Source organism: Mirounga angustirostris, unplaced genomic scaffold (genome assembly GCF_029215605.1).
Source record: "Mirounga angustirostris isolate CCGP_5_RB_7025 unplaced genomic scaffold, mMirAng1.0.hap1 SCAF_15, whole genome shotgun sequence".
Taxonomy (NCBI): domain Eukaryota; kingdom Metazoa; phylum Chordata; class Mammalia; order Carnivora; family Phocidae; genus Mirounga; species Mirounga angustirostris.
This window is the reverse complement of record NW_026991723.1, coordinates 81859023-81876428: the sequence shown is the minus strand read 5'-3', so window position 1 is coordinate 81876428 and position 17406 is coordinate 81859023. Positions and strand designations below refer to the sequence as shown.

The 17406-nt window shown below is 41.3% G+C and overlaps 3 protein-coding genes across 3 annotated transcripts in view; 1 reads left to right on the top strand and 2 right to left on the bottom strand.

The window, feature by feature from the left end:
* Window positions 1–17406, top strand: part of LOC123849976 (olfactory receptor 1L8-like) — a 254310-nt gene that overhangs the window by 131614 nt on the left and 105290 nt on the right. The window lies entirely within an intron of this gene.
* LOC123849256 (olfactory receptor 1Q1) lies at window positions 1387–2346 on the bottom strand. Its single transcript, XM_045881877.1, has one exon. It carries the CDS (start codon window positions 2344–2346, stop codon window positions 1387–1389), a length of 960 nt encoding a protein of 319 aa, XP_045737833.1.
* LOC135362665 (olfactory receptor 1f45-like) lies at window positions 15265–16197 on the bottom strand. Its single transcript, XM_064579154.1, has one exon. It carries the CDS (start codon window positions 16195–16197, stop codon window positions 15265–15267), a length of 933 nt encoding a protein of 310 aa, XP_064435224.1.

Below are 17406 nucleotides of genomic sequence, written 5' to 3'. Positions count from 1 at the left end.
CAACTGGAGTGTAGCTCCTCAAACCAGTTTTGATGGTAACCAAGGCTTATATATAGGTCTCAAGAAACGCTTCTTCTAGCTCATTACACAGATTTGCCACAGTTTTAGCTTCTTCTCAGTTCAGTGCCATTAACTGCTTATATCCTATAAAAGAAACTTTCTACTGTCAAATGGCCTATAAATCAGCCTGCACTTGCAACTTCTGCCCCACGTCCAGGGAGGTCCTTCTCACCTTTTCCTTTTGAAAAGGAAACTGGAAACACCCATGAAACTAAAGAATTGACATTTTAGTAGACATTTTGGCTCTTGGACCTATTTCTCATTTCCAGAACTGATCGATCAGCCCTAACCTGCCTCGATCAGCAGGCAAATACCCAGTGAAATAGTCAGGTTCCACATATCAGCTACAGAGAAGATTAGGAGCATGCTGAGATAAAAGGAGTTAAGTTATCCTTGAATGGTGCAGCTAATGAAGGTTAAGAAAATGCAAGTTGGAGACCCCTTAACATTATTTCACTGATACTGACTACTAAATTAACTCATACAAGTACAATAGATGCACAAGAATGACAGTGCTTAATTCTGCAACATTTGTAACTTCTGACCCTATACAGTAAACACTTGTCATCATGTCCCTCTTCCCATACTGGAGTAGTTCCACCATTTCATTTGTCTTGGTGGGAGGCAGAACCTCTCTCCCACTTAGAGAAAATAAAAGCAGCAGTATTGCTTGCTCAGTTTCCCTGGGAACTAGAGCAGGGACATGTGACCAAGTCTTGGCCAGCCGCATGGATCACCTTATTTTGATCTAGATGTATTGGTGTAAAGAACAAGAAGTAGGCAATTTTTTTCTGGAGGTGGTCACATCTGGTTTTCAGGCCTCTGGGGGCTATGCGCAGTGACTATTGCTGATAGTATTGGTGGCAGTATAAGTGAAAAGAGTTTAGTGTCTACAGCAGTGACCTCATCAGACAATTCTGGGATATGATTTTGACTGTGGTTCTGACTATATGACCTTTCTTAGTCTTGTCCATTTTATTGAGCCTGGTTGCTTAGCCTTTGTGGAAATTCAGGAGTTCCACATACACTTTCAATAAACTTATTTCCCTCTATGAATCAACCAGAATTATTTTCTGTTGCCTATATCTAAGTATGTTACAACCCTGTTGTTTAATGGCAGGCCCAGAGAACACTCAATTATAACTAAAGTCATGCTAGTGGCTTACGCTAAATACATGGTCTCATGTGCTTTGGTTTAAGGGATAGGTCAGGACAATATTCAATGGGAAAAGCCATAATATGTAACTAATTTAGGTATTTCTGGGAAGTTCTAAAGGAAACAGATGTGTAAGGGACAAAACTGTTTTCCCAGAATCACTGGGAAAACTAGGAACTGTGTTTTGGGGTTTTGTCTAAAGAAGTCCATATTCTGCTCACCCATTTTCTGAAGGCTCCCTTGACATCCCCATTCCTCAGGCTATAAATGAAGGGATTCAGCATGGGGGTTACCACCGTGTACGTGACTGTCAGGATGTGACCCTCAGTCACTGAATAGCTGGTAAGGGGCCTGAAGTAGACCCATGTGAGTGTGCCATAGAAGATAGCCACCACAGTGAGGTGGGAGCCACAGGTAGAAAAGGCTCTCCACTTGCTCTTGGCTGAGGGGCTCCGGAGGACCACTGAGATGATGTGGGCATAGGAGGTAATGATGAAGGCCAGAGCACCATTGATGACAATAACACCCTCTGTGTGAATCATCAGGGTGTTGAGGTAGGGGCTGGAGCAGGAAATCTTCATCAGAGGATAGAGGTCACAGAAGAAATGGGGGATCTTGTTATCTGCACAGAAGATCAATCGGCCCATGAGAAAGGTGTGCAGCAGGGCATGAAGATGGGAGAGGATATGGCACAGAGCCACCATCTGTGAACACAACGTTCTGGTCAGGATCATAGGGTAGCGGAAAGGGTAGCAGATGGTGATGTATCTGTCATAGGCCATCACAGCCAGAAGGAAGTTTTCCATGGCTGCAAAGCAAATGAAGAAATAAGTCTGGGCTAAGCATCCCATGTAGGAAATAGCCTTTGTAGGAGAGAAAATGTTCTGCAGCATCTTGGGGACTGTGGTAGAAGTGGAGCAGACATCTGCCAAAGCCAAGTTACTGAGGAAGATGTACATGGGGGTGTGGAGGCGTGGAGTATAGATAATCAGTGTGATGATGGCAAAGTTCCCAGAAATGTTGATTGCATACATCAGTAGAAAAAGAAGGAAGAGTGGAATCTGCTCTGGGTGGGTAGAAATGCCCAAGAAAACAAAATGGGATACACTGGTCCAGTTGGTATTGACCATCTGTTGCCATAAGAATAAACAGGATTATCACTTTTTATTGAGGTATATAATTGCCATATAACATTATATTAGTTTCAAGTGTACACCATAATGATTCGATATTTGTATATATTGCAAAATGATCGCCACATTAACTCTAGTTAACATCCATCCCCATACATAATTACAAATTTTTTTCTTGTGATGAAGACTTTTAAGATATACTCTCTTAGCAACTTTTAAATATGTGATGCAGTATTATTCAGTATATTCACCATGCTATACATTATATTCTCATGACTTATTTTATAACTGGAAGTTTATACCTTTGAACTCCCTTCACCCATTTCACCACTCCCTGCCCTCTGCCTCTGGCAACCATCAATCTGTTCTTTGCATCTATGAGTTTGTTTGTTTTTGTTTTTGTTTTTTTTTTTAAGAGAGAGAGAGAGAGTGTGCATGAGCAGCAGGGTAGGGACAAAGGGAGAGGGAGAGAGAAAGAATCTTAAGCAGGCTTCACACCCAGCACAGAGCCCAATGTGGGGCTTGATCCCACGACCCTGAGATCATGACCTGAGCTGAAATCTAGAGTTGGATGCTTAATTGACTGAGCCACCCAGGTGCCCCAGAGCCTTTTTTCCCCGTTAAATTCCTCATATAAGTGAGATCATGTGGTATTTGTTTTTCTCTGATTTATTTCACTTAGCATAATGCCCTCAAGGTCCATTCGTGTTGTTGTAGATGGCAAGATTCCATTTTTTAAAATGGCTGGATGGTATTCCATTGTATATATATACTACATCTTCTTTATCCATTCATCCATAGTTGAACAGTTAGGTTGTTTCCATGTCGTGGCTATTGCAAATAATGCTGCAGTGAACATATATCTTTTTGAATTAGTGTTTTGGCTTTCTGTGAATAAATACCCAGAAGTGGAATTGCTGGATCATATGGTAGTTGTAGTTTTATTTTTTTTGAGGTACTCCATTGGCTATCTGAGCAGGCTGTTTGAATTCTATCACTTTTGTCCTCCGATATAAACTGCACACAGTGTTGATAATGGGATCAAGTACTTAATTATTTTCCAAAATAGTGAGGTATGGATTTTTCATTATCAACAGCATCATCACTATTACAAATTGTACAGATGCACCAGTATTATGAATTAGAAAACTAAGGTATGGAAAGCTTAACCTTTTTTTGCCCATGAAGGGCAAAATCTGATCTTAAAGTCATGCTTATCAGGTTCCAAAGTCTATGCTAGTGACACTATATAGCATGACTCCTCAAATAAAACCAAGGCACCTTATTCATGGTAATAAGACCTCTTGATGGGCTATATAACCAGGTAATCTGCCTACTAAAAGGGATTTCAGAGGTTATTTGGTCCAACAATTTCTATTTTGGGGAGTGCATACTCCTGGTGGTACCCAAAGACTTCTCAAAGAGTATACAGACACATCTTAGGAGAAACCGTTTCCAGATTCTCAGCTTCTATATTCCTCTTTTCTGAAATCATTTTGTCTTCAAGATATTGTGAACCTTATGCATTATTCTGTCTTCTGCTTAGCAAATGAAAGACATACTTTCATCCAGGGGCACCTGGGTGGCTCAGTTGGTTAAGCAGCTGCCTTCAGCTCAGGTCATGATCCCAGGGTCCTGGGATCGAGCCCCACATCGGGCTCCCTGCTCGGCGGGGAGCCTGCTTCTCCCTCTCCCTCTGCCTGCCTCTCTGCCTACTTGTTCTCTCTCTCTCTATCTCTCTGTCAAATAAAGAAATAAAATCTTAAAAAAAAAAAAAAGACATACTTTCATCCATCTGAAATCTTACTAGATGTACTGGCTCAGGATAGAAAAACCTCAAAGGAATCTAATGAATGGACAATCAGAACATGAATAAAATGGATGACTTTAATAACCAATAATAAGTCCTTTTTTAGATAAGAGGTTTCCAATCTTTTGTTCTCAAAAAAGCCTTGGTTTCCTTATCTCTAAAATGGGGGAATATTAATAACACATCACTCATGAAGTTGGTATGAGAATGCAATAAGAGTGCCTGGTCCATGGCAAATGCTCAGTAAATGCTGGAAGTTATGCCTATCAGTTTTTCAGTCCTGTTCTACTCTTCTCCAGGTTTTTCTGGGAGTAAGTGTTTCTGCTATCCAGGTCTCTCTACAGTGAATCTGCTCCGCATTGTCACTGTCTTAATCTGAAACAAATAATACATTATATGTTAAAAAAAAAAAAAGAAGAAGAAGATAGTAGGAAGGGAAAAAATGAAGGGGGAGAAATCTGAGGGAGAGATGAACCATGAGAGACTATGGACTTTGAGAAACAAACTGAGGGTTCTAGAGGGGAAGGGGTGGAGGGATGGGTTAGCCTGGTGATGGGTATTAAAGAGGGCACGTATTGAATGGAGCACTGGGTGTTATATGCAAACAATGAATCATGGAACACCACATCAAAAACTAATGATGTAATGTATGGTGATTAACATAACATAATAAAAAAAAAAGTAAAAAAAAAATGTGGTTCCCAAGAACTAAGCAAAGTTCTGTGAGTCCGGTCTTTCGTCACAGGGTCATAATGATCTGGGCTGGTCATAAATCATAGCCTTTTGGGGGAAATGAGAGTTGGCGTTGTCCATGGCTAACCCAAGATTTCTTTTTTTAAAAGATTTTACTTATTTATTTGAAAAAGAGAGAGCACAAGCAGGGGGAGCAGCAGACAGAGGGGGAGGGAGAAGCAGGCTCACTGAGCAGGGAGCCCAATGAGGGACTCAATCCCAGGACCCTGGGATCACGACCTGAGCTGAAGGCAGACGCATAATGACTGAGCCACCCAGGCGCCCCTAACCCAAGATTTCTTAAACTTTACAGTTAGATCATTGGGGAAAAAAGTGTGAACAATTAAGAACAGCCTCTCTGTAAGGCACTTGCACATGCATTATCTCATATAATCATCAGCAATCCTGAAGACACTTCCAGCAGCAACAGTCACTCACTATTCTCATCTTCCAGATGAGGAACCAAAGCTTTGGGATGTGAAGTGATTTGCTCAGCATAACTCAATGGCAAGTGGTCTGGCTGGGCTTCACCTTACAGCTGGATACCTTGAGTTCTCTACATGGGCTACATCACACTGCCCATTTAGTTTACTTAGCTCTTTCCCCATGGAAATGGATTTATCCATCACTGCTGGACTGTCTGCTTTTATATTTCAAACTAAAGGATGTCACCATGATACAACTCAGGAGAGTGAACGTGAGACTTTTCAATTACAAAGATCTGGAAATTTATAGTATGCTATTGAACTATTGATTTCAATGTGGTATGATAATGAATGAGATCTAAAAGTTGTAGCCACTCTTTTAATGAGCACTTTCTGTAAACCAGGAATTGTTCTAAGAGCTTTACCTATATGATTTTTATTTGGTGACCACAGAAACTCTGTGACATAGGTATTATTATCTCTGTTTTATAGGTGAAGAAATTGAAGCTCAGAGGGGTTCTGTGACATGCTCAAAGTCACAGAGTTAGTAAGTAGTAGAACTAGAATTTGCATTCAGTTTCATTTAAGCCCAGAGTCTATGCTCTTTTTTTTTTAAAGATTTATTTATTTGAGAGAGAGAGAGTGTGTGTGTGTGCAAGAGTGAGAGAGAATGGAGGGAGGGGCAGAGGGAGAGAATCTTTAAGCAGACTCCCCATTGAGCGTAGAGCCTGACATGGGGCTCAATCTCATGACCCATGAGATCATGACCCTGAGCCAAAACCAAGAGTCACAGGGAAAGGGAGGGAAAACTGAATGGGAAGAAATCAGAGAGGGAGACAAACCATGAGAGACTCTGGACTCCGGGAAACGAACTAAGGGTTACAGAAGGAGGGGGGTGGAGGGATGGGGTAGCCGGATGATGAGTACTAAGGAAGGCACGTGTTGTGATGAGCACTGGGTGTTATATGCAACTAATGAATCATTGAACACTATGTCAGAAACTAATGACGCACTATATGTTGGCTAACCGAACATAAAAGAACAAACAAACAAACCAAGAGTCAGATGCTCAACTGACTGAGCCACCCAGACGCTCCTCAATGTCTATGTTCTTAACCAGTGGACTATGCCATGCCTTAAGCATTCCCTAACTATTCCAGTTCCTGCTTTACTCTATGTTTCTTGTTTTCCACTGTGCTATCTTGTGCCTTTGGCCAGTGATATGTGTCTATCACGTTTTTTCCTACTTTAATTCTCATTATAGAATTAGAGAGTAGATATTATCATTCCCATTTTCAGATTATTAAATTGAGAATCAGAGGGATGGATTAATTTCCCCAGAGGGATGGATTAACTTCCCCACAGAGCATAGGGTTGGATCATAGAGCTAACTCAGAAGTGATGCTCCTTCTGTCCCAGCTCATCCATTTAGCACCTAATGTTTTATTCTTGTCCTGTGCTTCCTCCCCTTACTAGTCTGTCATTGTAATTGGAGCCTCCAAATCAGAGCAGGGGGCCCTGAGTTTATTTAGAAAACATGAGATGTCTCCCCTCAGTTCTTAGGGTAGTTGTAAAAAGTTCTAAGAAGGGAATGTGTTATGGTGAGCCCTGTGAATTGTTTAAGACTGACGAATCACAGATCTGTACCCCTGGAACAAATAATACATTATATGTTAATAAAAAAAAAAAAAAGAAGTGAATGACCTCTACCAGATAGTTTGCAGGCTATGCCTGCTCCCTGGGGCAATGCCCATCAAGCTTCTGTGACAAAGCTGCTCATAAGACTGGAGAAAGCCCCAGAAGTGGTTGGAGGGCGGGCTGCCTGGAACCTTGGAGTCCTCCTCATCTCCCTCATAGCTGCTGGAGATTACCCTACCTGACGCATAGGGCAGCATATCAGCTCCTTGTGGGTAAAGGAGAATAATGTGGTATGGGGCAAGGGCTGGGAAGCCAGGAATGGGGAACTACTAGAGAAGAGTCTTTATATAAGAATGTGGACAGAGAAAAAGTAGTGTGTTGTGTGAGAATAGTTTTAATCCAAGAATGGTAAGATTTGGGCTTTGGTCTCAGATTGCCATGAAACTTTTCTTGGGGGCCTTAGGAAAATCTCTTCATTCTTGGGAGCCTCAGTTTCTTCTTTTGGGAAATGGGAAGAAGAACCCCTGCTTTCAATACAAGAGGCTTTGTAAAAAACAAAAACAAAACCCCCAAAAATCCAAAAAGAGACTGTGGACTTAAAGGCCCTGTAACAAGTCTGTGAAACAGTGCAGGGTTGTTTGTTTTAAATTCCTGTAGGAACTTGGCTTCCCTATCACAGAATAGGTCCCCACAACTCCTGGCAGTCAGAGCCACAGACTTCCCTGATAACAGAGTTGCCTCTCTTTCCAAAATGACCTTGATAAATAGAAGAGGCACTTGGATAACACGACTTAGTCTATTCTCTGGGTTTCTCAGTTTGATCACTAATTCCTAGAAGTGGAAAGAAAAGTCTGGGTCAGTTTTTAAGAAAGATGAAGTTGACAACTATGTCCAGGGGTTCATTTTAGAATCATCCAATCCTGATTACCCATGATACCTCCCCAAGTGATTGAAGCTTTCTGGGATTCCATCAGATATTTTCTCTTTGACTCAGGAAAATTTCCCTGAAAGGAAACACTCTTGACTGTTTAAATCATTCAGTTTGTTTGTTTTTGGTTTTTGGTTTTGTGTGTGCGTGTGTGTGTGGCTAGGTTTTAATAAAGGGAGGGGAGAGTCCATGAAGACATAGCATGTCTGAGGGTGGCATAAGGAAGAGGCACTACGAAGGGAAAGAAAAGAAAAAAAAAAAAAGAAGAAAACTTAGGGAGTCAAAGACAAACTTCACAAAATGCACAATACTGTGCAAAGGATCCAATTTGAGAAAGATGGTTATCCCTCCGGAAATTGCAGAGAGCAATTCTTGCGGGGGAATTACCTGACTGGCTCAGCAACTGCAGTGTGCTTGTGAAGCCCTGAGTGCAGAGACTCACCTTATTGTGGGCCTCCAACTGGACTGGAACGGGCTGGGCTGGGTACTTCCTCCCTCAGGCAGCATGTGTCATCGTGTCTTCTTTTAACAGTAGCATAGAGCCAACCACTCTGGGAGGACAGAGGAAGTGGCCCAGCATCGCAGAAAGGAAGGCATCAGGAAGGAGTTCAAGGGAAAGGGCAGCCAGCCTCATGGGGGGAGGGGGTGTGGGGCTTCTGCTGGTCAGGGGCAGGAAGGCATGCCTGGGAAAGGCACTGGGAGATTTTATCCCATGCTTCTGCATGATTCCATGGTTCTTACTAGCACAGAGCCCCAAGCGTGTCATTGTCCAAATCTGAGGCTGTCCCTGGGGGGTGGGGCCCAAGAGGCAGAGCTTCCAGTATTAACATTAGTGACTGCCTGTGGCTTGGCAGGTGATCCCGGGACTGGTCAGGACCTGGGAGATCGGCCTGGACATGGATTCTCTGACATGGACTCCAAAATTTGACTCTGAGAGGTCCTTGAAGATTCGCCTCTTATTTTTACATTTCACTTAAGTTATACACCCTTATTTAAAAATACTTAGCAGTGAAACATGTATCAAGTGAAAAGTGAGAGTCTGTTTCCCACCTTCCCCATTCCTCTCCAGGAGTAATTGCTGTTAATGTTTTGACATGTACTTACCCAGACACTTTTCTATGCATATATGTATATGTATAATTTTGTTTTTACAAAAAAAAATGGAGTCATTTGTTCTGGAGCTTTCTTTGTTTCTCTCATCCATATATCACAGATCTCCTACGGCACAATCAGACCTACCTCGTTATTTTAAAAGTAATGATTATCGGATGTTCTACAAGTTATAGAGATTCCTTCCTCAGGCCATGTATCTCCTTTTTGGGGGGGCTATCACAAAAGCAATGCTACATGGATATTCTTTTTACAGATGTCTTTGTGTATATATATTTTTTTCTAGAAATGGAAATGCTATGTGAAAGTATATGTGCATTTTTAATTTCAGTTGGCACCACCAGATTATCCTCCAAAAAACTGGAGTCAATTTATACAGCATCCAAGAGCATATAAGAGTGTCCTTTTCCACACGTCCTAACAGCACTGTTTGCAAACTCTTTTCTTTCTTTTTTTTTGCAAACTCTTTTCTATCTCTCAGTCTGATGATGGAAAAAGAAACTATACTTTATTACAGTTTTACTTTTTTTCCTAGTTGCTGGGGGAATTTTTTTGTATTTTTGACCATTTTAGTGTTTCCCTTCTTTGAATTTTCCAGCTAAATCCTTCCCCATTTTTTCTCTGTGGTTGCTCTGTTTTTATTATTACTTTGCAAGGGTTATAATGTGCTTAAGAAATATTCTGTTATGTTTTCCTTCTTGATCTGACTGATAACTCTCTGTTCTCAGTATGCAGCTTGAATAGATGTTTTCCCTTTTACTTATGCTCTCTTCATTCTGGGAACACAAATCATTCATCTCCCTAGAAAGAGAAATGGAACATTCTTATCAGCTCTCATGTCAGTCTGCTCCCAAACATCTGAAACTTACATGGACACAGATGTCATGGAATGCACGTAGTTGGCAATCAAAATAGGTTACATAAGTTGAGTGTTTACTATGAGTCAGGCCTTCTGTTTAAAGTGCTCAGATGCTTTCGTGTCATTTAGTCCTCCCAGTGACCATATGAGCTACCCCCACGTTCATTGCAGCATTAGTCACCATAGCCAAGATATGCAAACAACCTAAGTGCTGCTGACAGATGAATGGGTAAAAAAATGTGATAGACACCCAATGGAATATTACTCAGCCATACAAAAGAAGGAAATCCTTCCATTTGTGATAACATGGATGAAGCTTGAGACTATTATGCTGAGTGAACAAAGTCAGATAGAGAACACAAATACTATATGATCTCGTTTATATGTGGAATCTAAAAAAGCCAAACTCATAGAAACCAAGAGTAGATGGTGGTTTCCAGGGGCTGGGGCAGGAAGTGGGTGAATGGGGAGAGCTTGGTCAAAAGTATGTCCTTCAACTGTTATTAAGATGAGTAAGTTCTAGGGATGTAATGTACAGCACGGTGAGTGTAGCTAACAATACTGTTGTATATTTTAAAGTTGCTAAGAGCGTAGATCTTAAATGTTCTCACCACACACACACACACACACACACACAGTAACTATGAGATAATGGATGTGTAAACTAACTTTACCGTGGTAGTCATTCCACAGTATATATGTATACCGAGCCATCAAGTTCTACACCTTAAACTTACACAGTGTTACAGGTCCATGTATCTCAGTAAAGCTGGAAAAAACAAACAGTAAAAAAATTTTAAATGGGAAAAATTAAATTATACTGTTTGGGCACAGATGTGTATGTGGTAAAATTAAAAGGGAAATCAAAGAAGTGATTAACATAAAACATAGAATAATGGTACTTTCATGGGGGAGAGGGGAGTTGCAATTTGACAGAGGCACAAAGGCAGGTTCTGGGAAGCTGGCAATGATCTATTTCCTAAACAGGTGGTAGATGCGTAGGGTTTGCCTTGGGAGAAATCATCAAACCATAAAAACAAAAATTAGAAATTAAAATACATTTTTAAAAATTTCAAAAAAATTTAAATAAATATTCCAAATAAAACTCACTCACTTATTCATTAATTTCTATATTGATTTCTTTATTCTTTTATTTAGCTAGATCTTCTGGGATATGGTAGTGGATAAGACAGAGCTCCTCCTTTCATAGAACTTAAAATAAAGCATAAGAGATGTTATACACTAGACTACAAGCTCCATGAAGTCAGGGGCAAGGTGTATTTTGTTCTTCATGGTAGCCCCAGTATCGAGTGTCAGGCACCTAATAGGAACTTAGTACCTATTTGTAGAACGAATGGAAGAATAAGTAAAGTAGTTTCTTAGGCAATTACTTGTTAAAATATCATTGAGATAAGTGCATTGAAAGAGAAACACAGGGAGTTTGGAAAATGTGAATCACAAAGATCTAACCTAACCTCCCTGAGGAAATGATGCTTCAGCTGAGATCTGAGAAGAGGAGGAGAAGAAAGTGTTTTATTGTTATTCGCAAACAATGAATCATGGAACACTACATCAAAAACTAATGATGTACTGTATGGTGACTAACATAGCAAAATTTAAAAAAGAAAAAAAAAGAAGCATTTTAGGCAGAAGGAATTTTGGGGGAGCCACAAACATTCAAACTATGGCAGTGTTGATCCAAATTATTACAAGGAAATAAGATTGCTGCTAATTAATGAGGGCAAGGAGGTATATGTCTGGAACTCATGGGATTCACTGGGACACCAGCAGGTGCTTTCATGAATGGTTGTAATGAGTTAGACCTATAATGGGTAGTGTGGGCAGAGAACCCTGATTCTGATTGTTCACTGAGGACCCAAAGTTATGATAAAGCACAGGTGCAGTGTTTCAAAGTGATAAAATAAATATTACAGAAGAAGAAATCAGAGCACCGCTAAGAGTGAATTGTTGTTAGATAAATTCTATAAACAATATGACATAATTGGTAATAAAGCTCATGTGCTTGTGACACTTAGCTAAGGCTTCCAGGGGTGTCTTTTCCACACGACCTCTGCTTGAAATGCTTAGGAGGATGTAATTTATACAGGGAAGATAAGAGAAACAACTTTTTAAATTGGGGGCCCCCCAGCATTACTGGAATTTAGATCCACTCCAATTCACAGATTTTTTTTGTCAAGTAATTGTACAAAGACCTTTAACATTGTAATAATGTTCTGCAACCACAGAGAACTGCACCAAGCACAGCTAACAAGGCCATGGAAAGCAGAGTCAGAGAACCTAAAGTCAGACGTGAACGACACCATTGGACAACCAACCTAGATCAGTAGAAGCACAGAACAAGTAGAAGGGAGATCTGGTGGAGGAGATGACATTTTAACTACAATCTTGAGGCAAACTGTAGCAGTGGGGACTACAGCTTGTCCTACTAACCCTTCTATTATCTTTTTTTAAAAGAAAAATGGCACTCAGTCACCACTTTAAAGGAGCAGTGACAGGGTGTAGTGAACTTAACGTAGGGTGCGAGAGGGTCTGAGCGGTGCAAGGGGTAAACAGTAGTAGACACTGTTGTTACCTCATCCATGTACCCTCAAGTCTTATCATTGTCATGATACTGACAGGAAGTATGTGACTTTCCCCCACATACTTTCAGATAGCAGCATATCCGTCTACGTCTGAGAGCTATTTCTGGCAGCCAGAGGTGTCCCCGGGAGTCCCATGAGTTCCAGGTAGACATGCATAGCAGAGAAGAAGTGCTGAGGAATTAATGCTCCCTAGGAGCAGCCTGCAGTCTCAGCTGTGGGAGTTGGGTGGGATAACTTAGATCCCTCGGGTAGGATAACTTAGAGGTATCTGTTCTGCACTGGTTCCAGAGTTCCCCAGCAATAGTAAGGGCTAGTTATGCACAATGGTAACTCACGTGGTAGTGTCCCTTTATTGCCTACCTTCCCTTTTCTGTCTTGGTTCCCCACTCCCTCCTGGTGTTTCCTAGGATCGCCTCCCAAAGGAACTGCTTGTATTCAAACTCTTGTCTCAGGACCTGTTTCTAAGTGAACCCAAATAGATTCCAATATTATGGCTTAAAAACACCTTGTAAAGGTCCCCCTCTGGGGGGGACATGGGCACTGGGCCAGGACACGTCAAATCTCTCATTTCATGGTGGATGCCATTTGGCAATGAAATGGCCTAAAATATGCCTGCCAAATTCTATATGTCTTCTTTTTAGTAAATGTGAAGAACTACAACCTTTAAAAAGCATATGATTCAATCGGCTGCCCGATTACTCAGCAGGGAGGGGTCAGGCTCACAAGACCTACAACAACGAGAAGAGCTGCTATGAAAACAGCAGCTGTACAACAAGATGAACAGTTATTTTTTGGGTCCCTCCTACATGTCAGGGATCATGATAAGCACTTCAGTTACAGCTGTTCAGTTATTTACTGTTTTTTCAAAGTTATAAAAACATATTGTTACCTCATTATTACGTACCAGGAGACTCAGAGATGTTAAATAACTTACTCTGGATTCTCCCAGACTCTAGATATGTGCTGGGGCTATGATTTTTCAGATTGTTGGGGGTGTTTGAGGGATCTCAATAAACAACACCTGCTTTCCCAGTTGGGTTCTAAATCAACTACTGAGTAAGACAAGGGCAAACAAAAGATGGGGGCCAAATTGCTACTTTACTCCTGATGATATCTAGGTTGGAGACATGACTTGAGGTGAGAACCTAAATGTTTTTCTGACTGACCCCAGAAGCAACTACTGCTGGAATAGGGAGGGTTCCCAGGTGTGTATGAGTGGCCGATTTGCCCTTGGAGGTATATAGCAGAGCATATGCTCCCTGTGAACAGGCTGGTCCTCAATAAGAAACAGGGATGGTCTGGGCTGAGTGTGCCCAAATTTCTTTTCTGGGGCAGAGTGAGTAAGGGAACAGACTAGGGCAGTTATTACACGAATTGAATCTCCTCCACTTTGAGGTACAAGTCAAGCTGAGTGAAGAAATATTCTTCCCAACACTAGCACACTCTTCCACCTATATTAAATCAACCTTTGGTGACCCACGTGGAGCAAATATGGAGGAATTAAATAATCACTGGAAGAATTCTCCTTAACGGGGCACCTGGGTGGCTCAGTTGGTTGAGCGGCTGCTTTCGGCTCAGGTCATGATCCTGGAGTCCCTGGATCGAGTCCCGCATCGGGCTCCCTGCTCGGTGGGGAGTCTGCTTCTCCCTCTGACCCTCCTCCCTCTCATGCTCTCTGTCTCTCATTCTCTCTCTCTCAAATAAAAAAAAAAAAAAGAATTCTCCTTAACATGGTTTCTACCTCCATATTCAGAGACCTCCAAAATATTTACCAGAGAGAGCAATCACCTAGAAGAGCCTTCATAAATGACAAGAAGACTGGAAACAGGGCTTCCAGAGAGGGAGTGATTGAGGGTTGTCCCAACAGAGAGAGGGAAGTCCTAAAATTAAGATAAATAACAGAACCGAAGATTTAGATTCCATAAACATTTGTGGAGCACTAACTGTGACCCAAGTAAGCTTATATATTATTTATTATTCATTACTCTTATTATGTAGTTGTTTTTCCCGTTTTACAGATAAAGAAACCAGACCTCAAAATGGAAGAATGTTCCCCAAATTACATAGTGTGAGAGTGGAGGGCTTTTGGTTCTGATTTGTAACTTCTGATTTCAAGTCTTTAGTTCTTGTCACTGTAACACTAAATATTATTGGAACTGGGGTATATGCATGTAGGGTGTTAGACTAACATAATTCAATCACTTTATTTTATAAATGTTTCAGGAAACCAAGGCTCAGAGACAATCAAGTGATTATCCACTGTCACCCAGTTCATTTCTGACAAAGTCCACCCTAGAACCCAGGGCTTAAACTAACGCCTCATTCTGATGTTTCAATAGAACACTGCCTGTTTAAATATAAAGTGTCAGGTTACTTCTTTTGTATTTATTGCTACCAGACATAATGGATCCTATATTCTTGGGCCAAGGACATCTTCCATAGTTCAGTTATAACTTGACCTAAACAAAAATTTGGACCTTCATTTTCATTTTATATGTATACAAGCCCCCCACCCCCCACAGGCTTTGCTTAGAGACCAGTAAAAATAACAAGAGCCATTTTGAGAGTAGGTAGTAAACTACTCAGAGCGTGGGCATTTCACAGAGATGATCTGAGGTTACTGTTATCACTGTTATTACTGTTATCACTGACATCTATCCTTAGATGTCAATCTGTACTTTGAAATATAAACCTAAGAAAAAAGAAGTCTCTAGTGCAGGGAAGCTCCAGTGGTTAGGCTCTCAGGAGGCCAATTTCAACTCCCAGCTCTGAGTCCTGGAGTCAGGACTGTAAGGTCCTACGAAAGAATGTTAGAGTGTTTTTCTTCTGAGTAGTTTTCCCAGAGCCCCCTTCATATCCCTGTTTCTTAGGCTGTAGATGAAGGGATTCAGCATAGGGGTGACCACTGTGTACATTACTGAGAAGACTCTGTCTTTTCCACCTGAGGAGGTTGACGGAGGACATAAATAGACCCCGATAGCAGTGCTATAAAACAGAGAGACCACAGAGAGGTGGGAGGTGCAGTTGGTAAAGGCCCTTTGCTTACCCTTTGTGGAACTGATTCTTAGAATAGCCAAAGCAATATAAAAGTAAGATGTAAGGATGCAGGTGAAGGGTCCAATTAGCAATGTTCCTGCCACAAGGATGAGCACCAGCTCATTGACATAAGTACTGGAGCAGGCCAGATTCAGGAGTGGAACCAGATCACAGAAGAAATGGGGGATGATATTGGGGCCACAGAAAGAAAGCCTCATCACCAGGAGGGTATGCACTAGGGCATGGAAGGTAGTGACCACCCAAGACCCAGTCACCAACAGGATACACCGTTGGGAGTTCATGGTCATGGCATAATGGAGGGGGTGGCTGATGGCCACATAGCGGTCAAGTGCCATCACAGCCAGGAGAAAGTTGTCCAGATCTGCAAATAGGCCAAAGAAATAAAGCTGTGTCAGACACCCACCATAAGAAATCAATTTACTTCCTGAGCCAATATTATCTAGCAGCTTGGGAATTATTGTGGAGATAAAACCAATGTCAGAAAAGGACAGGTTGGCTAGGAAGAGGTACATGGGGGTGTGGAGGTGTGGGTCAGAGGCAATGGCCAGGATGATGAGCAGATTCCCCACGATGGTGACCAGGTACATGCCCAGAAAAAGCCCAAACAGGAGAGGCTGCTTCTCTGGCCGCTCAGAGAAGCCAGTGAGAAGAAATTCATAGATGCTGGTCTGATTTCTTCTGTCCATGTCTGGAATTCTGTATGAAACAAATTTTTATTATAAGTAGCAAAAAAGTAAAATAATGCTGTGTATATCATATTCCTATTAGAAACCTCATGTGGTTTAGACAATTTTGTTTTGGCAAAGCTCAAATTTATAATTGTGTGTGTTAAAAAAGACCATTTGGATCAAACTCTTGTAAAGTTATAGATTGGTGTCAGCACCTGACCAGCTATCCAAGGCTCCTTCAAACTACTCCAGCTGTCCCCATGACACATGGCGGTACCTGGTGAAAAAACAAGTGTGCTCTGATCGCACAGATCCCGTCAGCTTTTTTCATTGAAGAATAATATAATTAAGTAAATAATGTTTTACTTATATTTAACAATTAATTAAAATGAAATGAAAATAATTAACACTATATATAATAATTATAAATAATTATGTAACCAATTTAAGATTTTTTAAGGTAAAAATTCAGAACAACATATGTATTTATAATTCCATTTTTGTTAAAATTAAATTACTCCATTTAGTCCCTTTTTTAAAGTTCCCAGCTCTTTGGGGCACCTGGGTGGCTCAGTCAGTTAAGCCTCCGACTCAACTTCCACTCAGGTCATGATCTCAGGGTCATGGGATCCAGCCCCATGTCCGGCTCCCGCTGGGTGTGGAGCCTGCTCAAGATTCTCTCTCTCCCTCTCTCTCTGCCCCTCCACCCCATTCATGCTCCCTCTCTCTCTCTCTCAAATTATTAAGTTTAAAAAAATCTTTAAAAATAAATAAATTCATTTTTTCATTCATTCCAACTTTATCAAGATAAAATTAACAGATAAAACTGTATATATGCAAGGTATACAGTGTGATGTTTTAATATACATATACATTGTAAAATGATGATCACAGCCAAATTAATTCACACATCTTTTGCCTTAGAGAATGTAAATACCCAATTTGGCAGGTACAGTTCTCATGGCAAGTGAAGATTTTTTTTTTTAAAGATTTTATTTGACAGAGAGAGACACAGCGAGAGAGGGAACACAAGCAGGGGGAGCGGCAGAGGGAGAGGGAGAAGCAGGCTTCCCGCTGAGCAGGGAGCCTGATGCGGGGCTCGATCCCAGGACCCTGGGATCATGACCCTGCAAATAGGCCTTTGGCAGATGCTTAACGACTGAGCCACCTAGGCGCCCCGGCAAGTGAAGATATTGATGCTCTTGGCTCATGCATCTGTCTCTTGTG